The 12,253-nt window shown below is 41.7% G+C and overlaps 1 protein-coding gene across 1 annotated transcript in view; it reads right to left on the bottom strand.

Annotated features, from left to right (window-relative positions):
- Positions 1-7,952, bottom strand: part of SYTL5 (synaptotagmin like 5) — a 105,999-nt gene extending 98,047 nt beyond the window's left edge. The window contains exon 1 of the mRNA XM_035002969.1: positions 7,834-7,952. Coding sequence (XP_034858860.1) covers positions 7,834-7,952 — 119 coding nt within the window. The remainder of the gene's footprint in view (positions 1-7,833) is intronic.
- Positions 7,953-12,253: the final 4,301 nt, after the last annotated feature.

The following is a 12,253-nucleotide window of genomic DNA, read 5'->3' as shown; positions in this document are numbered from 1 at the left end:
TCAGTGCATGTCAGCCTAATATTACAGATTTAAATCAGTTAAACCCTAATTCCTATTAATATATAAACATTCATATAAACTGTTGATATAAAATGGCCATATGCCTGAAATCTAAAATGTCAGAGGTGACATTTCTGTGAAGTTTTCACTTGTATTATTTCCTTAGAAATAAAATGCCTATTTTCCCAAGAATACAGTTGGTATTTGCTTAATTAGAACTTCCCTAATGAACTGACCTACCTTTGGAGGGCAAGTCCTCTTCACTCACCCTCCCAGTCCCAACATCCTACCCCAAGAACAATGTGGGCTTTATAGGTCTTTGTTTCTTCAACTTATAGTAAAAAGGAGTGGTAGTTTCCTGCATGTGAGTGCCAATTAACCCACGCTAGCTGGGGGGCATGTCCTCTATACCAATTCTGGCTAGAGCAGAACGCAAGGAAGGGGAAAAGGGTACTGAAAGGGGAATTTGGAGAGGAGTCAAAGATGAGAGAGAATACACACATATTCTACATAGGTGACAATTTTACTTATGACTATGGTGACCCTATTATTTCAAACAAAAAAAAATATGGTCTGGCAAGTATGTTTATTCATTTGGATAATCCAATGTTGGAAATGCCCCCAAATATCAGGTATGTGTGGCCCTTTCCCAAGGTGAGCCCTCCAAGTAATTCTTACTTGGAGGAAAGAGCTGTATATATGGAAATTCTTAAGTTCTTTGGTAGGAAAACCTCCCAGGTGTTAAATTCATTTAAAGCAGAGCTGGATTTTCTTTTTCCTTTCTCTGTGACTCAAAAAGAGTTTAGGTTTTATTGGGGAGCCAGTATGTTCACGCTGGGAGTTTCTGTTAATCCACTAAGAAGCTTTGTGGCAATTCCATTAGGATTGAAACAAAATGTTTATCAAACTAGAAGTCCACTCCAATAGTTCTCCTGGTGTTTTATGGGGACAGTGAGCCTTTAGGCTTTTCAGAAGGTCAAACTAATTTTGTGCTTAGTGGTAGTGATAAGATTTGGAAAAACAAATAGCCCCACAGATCAAACATTTGTAGAGTATTAAGAGGATATTATTGCTTGGCACTTACTGGTCTCCCTAACTTCCAGGCTGAATGTGTAACTCTTGAAATCACTTCAAATCCATTTGAACCGATTATTTAGCTTATCTGCAGGATTCCAAATAGCCAATTTGAATACACTTTCCCCTTCTGTTTCTCCTTTCTTCTCTTTTCTTCCCTCTCCTGTTCTAAAATGATGGAATCAACCACATAAAAACAAAGCCATAACGTGAATGGCAGTTTCCAGGCTGGGATCTGGGGTCTCCTGATGACACTAAGCTCTGGCTTGCTTGGTAGCCCATCTCAGCTGAGCCAGCTGTGTGGAACAAAACATAATACACTTGCACTTGGATTTCAGTCAGCATAAAGACTAGAACTGCCTGAGGAACTCTTGTCAGTTTTCACTGCGTAAAAAAAGCGATGCTTCAATAAATGTCAGAGCAACTTTGGATAATGTTACCCAGCTTAGAGGTCAGAACTGTCCGTAAATACCAGGCTGAAGGAATGTTTTCTGTTTTGCTCCATTTCTCCGAGAGTACGGCTAGGGGCAGACTCCCCACAGGTTCTGAAGAGGTACCCTGATGGCATAAACATCACGGCATAGAGGAAAGGGAAGCGACATGGAATGGGAGAATCTCACTGCTGATGTTTACCAGCTTGGCAAATTATTTGGGAAGTTTCAGGTGCCACAGCTACCAGACTGGTACATCCTTCGCAGAGGACACAGGGATTAAATGAGGATCATTTGTGAATTGATTAATACATTCTCTGGTGTGAGGGAGGCAGTGAAGAGTTTACCCTTCCCTTTTTTTCTGGCCTCCTGAAGGGTCAGATACATCCCTGCAGAAGTTAAACCTCAGAGGGATCTGAGAGCTCTGGAGCCAGACGGTGGGGTTACAAACCACAGCTGGGCCACTTACTAGCTGTGCAAACTTGGTTGAGTTATTTAACTTGGTACTTCGGTTTACCCATCTGTAAATGGGATATTAGTAGTTCTTAGCTCGTCGGGAAAATGAATTTGTAAACTGTCCCTGACAATTTTGCAGAACCTTCTGCTGGTTCTTGGTATTTTCTCTACCTCCAGATGCGCTGTACTGTTCTTCTAGAGAGGCAATGAAACACATTTACGCTGTTCCGGCATGAGCCACTACAGACTGAGTGAGGCATAAATATCTCCTGGAGATGGCAGGACCCTGTGGAGCCATCTAACCTCCCAGACGGAAGCCCGAGTTCTGTCTCTGACGGCTGATGGGTTCCAGTCCGACTCCATCTTAGCTCTTGGACTATAAATGTCCTGTTCTCAATGAAGGTGGCTTATCAAGGCTTTTAGGTGTATACAGCTATTCACAAGGCTAGACTCTACCGAGGTGTTGTTTTCAACACCAAAGGTCAACAAATCCCAGCCCCTGGGCCAAATCCAGCCCACCACCTGTTTTTGTAAATACAGTTTTATTGCCCATACCCATTTGTTTACACGTTCTCTATTGCTGCTTTCAGACTACAAATGCAGACTGAAGCAATCCTAACATAGAACATATACCCACAGAGCCTAAGATATTTACTATCTGGCCCTTTACAGAAAAAGTTTACTGACTTCTGGTCTACACCATGGATAAAGCCTGATTCATGACTGCAAACTTAACTTTATGTTTGTGGATCCAACAAACATTAATATTGTGTCTCTGCTCACCTTTTTTTTTTTTTTTTAAAGATTTTATTTATTTATTTATTTATTTATTTATTGGAGAGAGAGAGAGTGAGAGCATGAGCGGGGGATGGGGAGAGGGAGAAGCAGACAATGTTAGGGGATGTTTCCAAGACACCAAGGGCAGGCCTGTCTCCATGCCAGTGTGCGCGTGCATGTGCGTGTGTGTGTGTGTAACTGGGGGAGTGCTCTGTGAAGCTGGGAGGTCCAACCCCACAGAGACAGGCATGGAGAGACAGCAGAGCCTCGGAGAGGCCAGGCGCTGGAGAAGAGTCCTCACAGGCCATGTTGAGCTCAGCTCCCAGGAACGGCAGGTGCTTTGGGCTCAGGTAGTGGCTGGGGGCTGCTGCCCCTGCTTTGCTGGGCTTTCAGGAGGGGCTGCTGTAGCCACAGGCACATCCCTCAGCTGGGTCCTGATACTCATCCAGGACCTTGAGATCATGACCTGAGCTGAAAGCAGATGCTTAACCTACTGAGCCACCCAGGCACCCCTCTGCTCACCTCTATTATTCCAATAACAAATACACAGCATTTGGCCTACAGAAGGTTCTCAACAAATGTTGATTACTTCTGAATCTTAGAGATTACAGGATGCCTTGGGCTGCATGTAACAGAAAATCAGACTCAAGTCGCTATAAATAACATGGAAATATATGCTTATAGAAGAAGTCCAGTGGTGTGGCAGGTTCCAGTATACCAGGATGTTGGCAACAATTCTCTGCCATTCTTTTGGCTCAGCTTCATCATTGTGCTAGCTTTCATCCTCAACAGCAACTGTGATAACATGTTTCACTGAACATGTCCTGTGGGAAAGAGAACTTTCCATAAATCTGGGCTATATGTTTGAGTGGCTCAGTTTTGATCTCATGTCTACCTCCAGACCAATGACAGTTGCTAGAGGACTATTAGTCAAGGGATGATTAATTATTTTTTAAAAATCCACTGCTGGAGCTGAGTAAAATCAAGATTTGGGTAGGGAGGAAGAAAAGAGAAATGTATGCTGTAAGGCGACCAGCAGAGTTCATTACTGAGACAAGCCCAAGAATAGGTGCCAAAGAGAACATTAAGTCCAGATACGTTTTCATCTCTTGTGGCCAAATGGAAATGACATCTTCTCAGTAAGAATAAAGTCCAAATGAACTGCTAAAATTATAAATTGAAGATTTCTTATATAGGTCAATACCACAAAGTAGACATTTGTTTTTAGGTGTGGAAGATCAAGCAGAGTAAGATTTTGTTAATGAGGTATTTTTTAGGAGTAGATACTATGAACCATGTCCTCTTTTATGTTAGGGCGAGCTCTTCCAAAGTTAGAAAAAATGATCAACAAAGATCTTTATTTTGTGCTTCCAAACTCTATTTTTCCCATTTGCATTCACTGTTGATAGCTCAATTTTATTAGCATCACTTCCTCCCTCTTTTTTCACTGCATTAAAGCCATCAGCAAAACGAAGTGATTTGTTCTTCACAGAGAACATTTAAAATACTCCTACTCTGTAATAGTTGAAACCTGGGTCTAGATATCTCCTACCATTTCTTCCTGTTTGGTCTGAAGGAAAACAAATACATTGGAGCCTCTTGGGTGAACCTAAAATGCTCTGTTAGTAGGTGGACACCTCTTCCCAGCCTACAGTTCATGCCTGGAGGTAAGTATCAGGCTTGCCATGTGTCCTTCTGGGTGCAGAGCACCTTCAGGAACACCCAGAGACCAGTCCCACTTTAACTAATGTCACACTTCCGGGGCTATGTGGACTGTAGAGCACAGCTGGGCATCAGGCCTAAAGCACTGATTCAACACAATTTTTACATTCTTCTATTTTTCTATTTTACGAATAACCTACTGAAGCGAATAAACACACCACAAAGAAACAATAAATCCACTGCTTTCCAAAGTCCAATTTACTAACTTTCCAAATCGTTTACTTCTCTGTAATCATCATAATTCTTAAAACTTTTCTTGGTCTTCCATTTCCTTCTGAAACTCATTAGCAGAATCTGAAGGCAATTTTGTGGTTCATGGTAAACAGCTAAAACGCAGTTGACATGTAAGTGCCGATTGTCAAATCTTTTTCACATTTCAAGGCCAAGCCCAAGCGTTAGCTCTTCTGTGAAACCATTCCTTCAATTTCTGTCTTATTCGTAATTAATTCCACTTCCTCTAGACACTGACAAAATATCAACTTGTACTTCTATAACATGGTAAAAACAATTACTGCAAGAGCAATTACGTTCCCTGTTTGGTCTGGCAAATTTCTTGGTCCGGCTTTCCAAAAGCTATCTCTGAGATGTGGATTTGTGTGTAAGCGACTTACAGAGTACTCTCAGGAGGAACATAAATGGGAATAGGGGAGGCAGGAGAGAAAAGGGGAGAGGGGCTAAGTAAGGGTGTGGTCTTTAGGTGAAGTCCAGCCTCAGCATGATTCCACGGGAAGCTATGAGGCAGAAGCTTCACTGCAGTCTGTCAGCCATTGGCTTGGGGCTGCCCAGTGGGGACAGAAACTCAAGTTTGCCTGGTACTTGTGGATGTCTAGTTCTACGGGCAACTCTAGCCACCCAAGGGCAGTCCTCTAAAGAAGGTAGTAGACACCACCCTTAGCAGTAAACATGTGGAAACTGGGAGATTGAGTGCACAGACCACAAGGGACCCGAGCAGAGCTCAGTGGAGCACGGCTAGTGTTCACTACAACACATACCAATGATAGGGCTGAGGATTATAGCCAGCAATTATTAAGTACTGACTGTATGCCAGCATTCTTCTAAGCTCTTGATAATATTAGCTTATTTAATCCCTACAACAACCTTTTGAAGTGCCTAATGTTATTATTTCTGTTTTGTCAAATGAGGGAACTAGATGTATTCATGGAAGCAACCTATCTAAAGTGACACAAGATTTCATGGTGTAACTGAGATGTGAATCAACAAATGCGGATATGTGATTCAACAGCACACACTCTAAACACCATGCCACTCACTTTGGTGTGGCTTCTCAATATACAAAGCTATTAAGAGTGGCAGAGCCTGAGTCATCTGACCTAGGCTCATATGTTGGTAGCTGAGAACAAAAGGAGACAACATATCTAATACAGTTGGTGCAGAAAAAAAGAAAAAAAACAACTCAATAAAATATTAGCCACTATTGCTATTAAAGAAGAGAAGAAGATATAGCAGCTTTAAAAAATCTATTTTCTATAAAGCTACCACTTAGATCTATCAAAGCCTTTCTTTTGCTTTCCTCAAACACATTTGAAGAGGTAGGAAAGCAGCAAATTTATTCTCAATAGTTCTGTTGTATATTATACATTTGGCTAAATTTTTTTTACAGAGAATAAGGAAAAAGGACAAGGGAAGAAACAGAAAAAGGAAAAGAGAGTATAACAGATTATTAGGAAAAGTTATTGGGAATGACAGAAGCAAATATTCTGAACAAATTCCTATACATTGTACTTCTGCGTTTCTGAGGATGCGGCTATTAAACTGTGTTTTCCTGAATAGAGTGATTTTTAATTCCCCCGTGCATGTCATCAGTTACTAGCTAGTACCTCACCTCCCATAAACAATATAACTTTTTGCAGCACATTAGAAAATTTAGTCACTTTTCATGACTGGAATACAAAACCCAAAAACATCATTTCTGATATCTTTAAAAATCATTAACTGCCTTAACCTGAATTCCAGGCATAGAAAAACTGCAATAAGTTTCATCAAAGCCTTTATTTCTTGAAGATTGGTTGAATACCTACGAATGATGGAAATAAAAATTCTGGGCTCTTAACTATGAATTAAGCATCAATGGAGAATATTTCAATGTATTTCCAATTCTAGGATCCTAGTTCCTTTAGGCACACTGAATATCTTTGCAACATATAAAGATAACCTTAAGACAGGTTTTCTCCTCAATAAAAAATAAAATAGTCTTTTGTGGTCTTTCCAGAATTTTTCTTACGGTTGACTTCCGGTTTCACAGCGTTGTGGTCAGAATGATCACAGTTTTGGGAGACACGTAAGACAAAAAAGCTACCTGCTGCACAGTAGGTAGTCGCTGAGAAGGGAACTCTGTTTATTTCTGCTCCTCCAGTCAGGGGAGAGATGTAATAGCCAAATATATTTAACAAGCAGCACGGCACGAGCAGCAACCAATCCCAGTGGATGTGACAACCAATCAGAACAATGCTGGGACCATTCGGAAGAGGTGATGCAACCAATCAGAATGGATGCTAGCTGAAACACAGGTGAGGTCATGCCTGGGGATCCCGCTAGATAGCAACTTCGCCCCCAACTGATGGGAAACTAAACTGTCCCCATATTACTCAACGTTACTCACACAGAAACTTATTTTTAAAAATTCAGGCCATTTCTGGGGTAAAAATGAGAATTTTTCACTCTCCAGATCCCCCCCTTTTTTTTGGTTAGCAATATATTTTTATTATGTTATGTTAGTCCCCACACAGTACATCATTAGTTTTTGATGCAGTGTTCCATGATTCATTGTTTGTGTATAACACCCAGTGCTCCATGCAAAACGTGCCCTCCTTAATATCCATCCAGATCCCCTTCTGCTCTCAGTTATGGTGGGAAGGAATTCCCAAAAAGACTGACTTGAGAAAGGCATTATAAATAAATAATTGTGAACTTACATACCAGGCACGGCACATGTATTATCTTCCTTAATCCCTGCAACAATCCTATGAGGTGGGCACTTTTATTATCCTTGTTTTAGGGATGAGGAAGCCGAGGCATGGAGAAACTGAGTCACTAGATCAAGGTCACAAAACTAATACATCTCAGAGCGGGTATTCAAAGTGGAAGGCGGTCCTTCTACTTCACTGCCACTTAGGATGTTATTAGCAAATGGGCATTCTCATCAGCATCATATTATCTGATTGATTCCATCCGCCCATCTAGCTAATGATAAAATATCAAAGACATGTTCTGGTATTTGGGCTACTGCTGGGAACCCATGAAGTCACTGACCAACATTTGTCCCCAGCATGGTCACAGTTGTCCAATTTCTGATCTAACTGGCTTCAAACAGACAACAGTCAGGAAAGGCAGAAAAGTTTAAAAAAAATATTACCTTATTCTCTTGTCCTCCACTTTTTTCAAGTATTCATCTCTCTTTAAGACTCCCAGGATCATTTCCTTCTCATGATCTAACAAAAATGACAGATTGATAAACTCCGAGTTCTTAGACATGGTATTCCAGCAGCAGCTCTGGGTAGCAGTGGTTGAATCTTCCAGGTGAATCGATAGCCACAGTTCTTAAGGTCCTCCTGAACAGCCCAGAGTCACTCAGTTGCGTTTGACGGCAGAGTGGTTTTTATAAGGTCTCTGAAGAAGTGCCGATGGTAGTCAGGTATTCTTCCGGGCTACACAAAAAAGAGACACCACTGGGATTACATTCCAAGAAAGTCATTACTGTTCTAACAGAAAGATCAGCAAAGCCCCTTTGCTGTGGTGTCCAGTCAGGGAGGCAGCTAAGTTTCACCGATGATGACGAACGCCAATCCTTCAGAACAGCACAGAGCAGGAATCAGATCTGGTGGGGCAGAATCCAGAAAACCCAGGGAAGATAGAGAAAGCAAAGGAGAGAAAAATTAGGTAGGAAAGTTAATTAGGCCATTTCCTGAAGAGCACATACATTGTCTAATGTTGGAAATAGTGACATACTTAACTCAAAAAAATTTGAATCGTAAACATGCAATTATTAAATAATTGCTGTGTATGTTTGTTGCCATGAAATATTATTTATATTTAGTTGATTCCAGATTCTCTGTGCAAATTCAGCTTTTTCCCTTATAATTAGTTTCCTTTACCAGCCAGGTCCTGTTACCACCCTTGCAGCTGACCCATGGGTAAACGGAGTCACCACTGCAGGACACTAAGTGCACAGCCTGGACTGTCCCTTAACTGGCTCCCTCCTATTCCTTCCCTTCCTCCCCACAACTAGGACCACTGCATCAAAAGCACTGCTGAGGGGCACCTGGGTGGCTCAGTCGTTAAGCCTCTGCCTTCGGCTCAGGTCATGATCCCAGGGTCCTGGGATCGAGTCCCACATCGGGCTCCCTACTCTGCAGGAAGCCTGCTTCTCCCTCTCCCACTCCCCCTGCTTGTGTTCCCTCTCTCACTGTCTCTCTCTCTCTGTCAAATAAAATCTTAAAAAAAAAAAAAAAAGCACTGCTGACAAAACAAATATGAATCAGTGCTACCTGGAATGTTATTCATTGGAATGTTTCTCACAAACACAGCAATGAATGAAAAAAAAAAAATCAAGTGACAGAAGACTTCATGCAGAATGACAGCATATATGTGAAAGAAAAAAATTTGTAACAACACTATCTAATTTAGGAATATATACATTTGTAGGATCAATACAAGGGATTTCAAGGGGAATTCAGAGATATAATCAAAGAGAACGCAGGAACTTCAACCATACTGGATAATGTTTTATTGTCAAGATGACTATATCTCAGGAGGTACATATTTGTGAATTATTCTAGGTATGTATTACATAAAATAGATGTTCCAAAACTTCCCCTTGTCAACATAAGAAGCTCACCGGGCCTTGTCCCTTACCCTCTTTTTTTTTTTTTTTAAGATTTTATTTATTCATTTGAGACACAGAGATAGAGAGAGAGAGAGAGAGAGAGAGACAAAGCATGAGCAGGGAGAGAGGCAGAGGGAGAGGGAGAGGCAGGCTCCTTGCTAAGCCAGGAGCCCGATGTGGGGCTCGATCCCAGGACCCTGGGATCATGACCTGAGCCGAAGGCAGATGCTTAACCATCTGAGCCACCCAGGCGCCCCCCTCACCCTAACTCTTGAGCACATTCTTCCATTGGCTTGGTACATAGATTCTCTCTGTACATCCCCATAACAATGAAGACTCTAGGTCTGTGGCCTCTCCTCTGACACTGTCCCTCAGTTTCCTTCAGTGTCATCCCCTGACACTGTCCCTCAGACTCCCAGGTCTATGAATTACAGTCTATGTGCAAGTTACACTTGGTTTGCTTGGTTATAGCCAGGTTTCCAAGCATAACTAGATATCCAAAGGCTGCTTGGGGGCCTCCCAGTTGTCATAAGGCTAGGCTGACATCAAAATCTCAGGAAATCTGAAAGGACAGGATCTTGTCCAGAGCCTAGCTTTCCAAAGCCCCCAGGTGTTTGTTCTATACATTGTACACCAAACCATAATTTGGCTGAAATGACTCAGAAATGAGCTTCTTCTGATAGGTCAAGGGCTAGCCCCCTCTGAGAAACTGCCCTGGTCAGTACAGACTTTCCAGAAGGACTCCAGGCCTTTCCTCCATCTTCAAAATCCTAGAGGTAGCAGAGATGAGAGAGTCCCAAAGTTGACGTGAACAGGAAGCAACAAGGTTAGAGCAAAAGGGGGTCTTCAGAAAGGTTAATGGTTTGGTTTTCGCATCATTGTCAACTGTGGTCTCCTCAGATAAAGAACACAACCGGTTTTTCCACCCCTTTTGTGGTTCATCTGGTCTCACACTGAAATGGAAAAGCCACTTGGTAGTTCAATGGATGAATATGCTACCATTACAGACAGGTTCACTTAGAATGTATTTTATATTTGAAATGTCAGATTTAGAATGCCGTTATGTGAATATTCTGTAGAATTGTGATTAGAAGTTATTCAAGGGCTTGGGGGCCACCAAAATATTTGAGTTGAAGCTTATGGCTGTCCTTGCCTTGGATCGTAAATGCCAATCTGCCCTGTAAAGCTCCAAGGCTCTGCCCAGTGAGGAGAATAAAAGAAGGGAGCACAGTAACACCACAGGGTAGCATTGGAAAGTGACAGAGAAGATGGGAAATCATGCAAAGGTATAAAGGAAAGGAAACCGCCCTGGGAGAGTTTCATTAACAAAATTAGCCCTAAATAGATTTTTGCTCATCTGTACCAGGACTGAAGAGAACGGATTTATAAATGAGTGGCCAAGGAGATTAGAAGGAGCCAAAACTTCATCAAGAAAATGAGGGGGTTTCCTCCAGGAGGCAGGACTGGACTGTGATTATAATTTAATAGGAGGCAATCTAACTGAAGACAGTCCTTCTGGAGAAAGATGGGGTGAGGAAGAGGAGACAGTGAGCCTGGGCATAGACAAAGGAGATCTAAGAAGCTAGATGCCAATGATGCCCATCCAGGCTCTGACCAGAAGGAAAACACTTGGGCCTCAGTCTGGCAAATTTCGATATTAATGATGCAAATCATACAACCATTTCCTGTTGTTTGAATTTCACTTCCACCTGGACACTTCTGATTGTAAGTTGGCTTACCATAGAGCCCTGGTCCTGCCAATGGAACGCTCTGTGTTTGGTTGCGTTTGAACCTATGTCTAATCTGTTCTCTGTACACCAACCAAAGGAAATTTCTGAGCCTTTGGAGGACCAGCATCTGGGTTGGGATGAATTCACCTAAATCTGTACAATTGTTTAATGCCTCTTTTCAGCTAGTTCACACCCCCCTCCTGGGGAATCCCTTGCCCCCTACACACTTTCATCAGCTAAGAAAAAATGAGTAAAAATAATCACCAGTGCCTTTTATCACCAGAGTCAATTCTCATTTTCTGTTTTTTAGTTAAAAGTGCCTGGTAAAACATTAGTCCAATTAAAAGAAATCCATTTTTATTTTATTTTTTAATACTTTCACTTAAACAGATATCTTTCCTTAAACATTTCAGATGTGAATTTTTCCCTCTCTGGCCAGCAGACTTGCCAAACTGAGCTAAACTATTTAAAAAGATGACAGAATAGTTTCTAAGTCATTCTTCTGCCCTTCAGCAAAGATAGCTTTGGACAGATCATTAACTGCTGAGCACCAGAAAAGATGCAACAATAAAAAATTCTCAGGGTGCCTGGGTGGCTCAGTGAGTTAAGCATCTGACTCTTGGTTTTGCCTCAGGTCATGACCTCAGGATCGTGGGATCAGGCCCTGCATTGGGCTCTGTGCTCAGTGCTGAGTCTGCTTGAGATCCTCTCCCTGTCCCTCTACCCCTCCCTCTCCCCGCACTCTCTTTAAAAAATCTTTAAAAAATTCTCACAGCATCACCAAAAGGCATTTAAAAAAAAAAAAAAAAAACAAAACAGGGCGCCTGGGTGGCTCAGTCGGTTAAGCAACTGCCTTCGGCTCAGGTCATGATCCTGGAGTCCCGGGATCGAGTCCCGCATCGGGCTCCCTGCTCAGTGGGGAGTCTGCTTCTCCCTCTGACCCTCCTCCCTCTCGTGCTGTCTGTCTCTCATTCTCTCTCGCAAATAAATAAATAAAATCTTTAAAAAAAATTAAAAAAATAAAAAATAAAAAAACAAAAACAAAAACGCATATGTTTTGAGTAACACACACTTAAAAATAATACAGATTGATATTTTAGTCAAAGGAAAGAGCTGAACATATCTTATTAAGGAGTACTTGAAATGTAGCTTTCAAAGTGAACTATTTCTGAAAGTGTTCTTAGGATGAAATTAATAAAAATAAAATCAACTTCCTGTTT

The sequence above is a fragment of the Mirounga leonina genome, unplaced genomic scaffold, assembly GCF_011800145.1.
Source record: "Mirounga leonina isolate KUSES-001 unplaced genomic scaffold, KU_Mleo_1.0 Mir_101609, whole genome shotgun sequence".
NCBI lineage: Eukaryota > Metazoa > Chordata > Mammalia > Carnivora > Phocidae > Mirounga > Mirounga leonina.
Note: the sequence above shows the minus strand (reverse complement) of the source record. Positions and strands in the feature narration are given on the sequence as shown.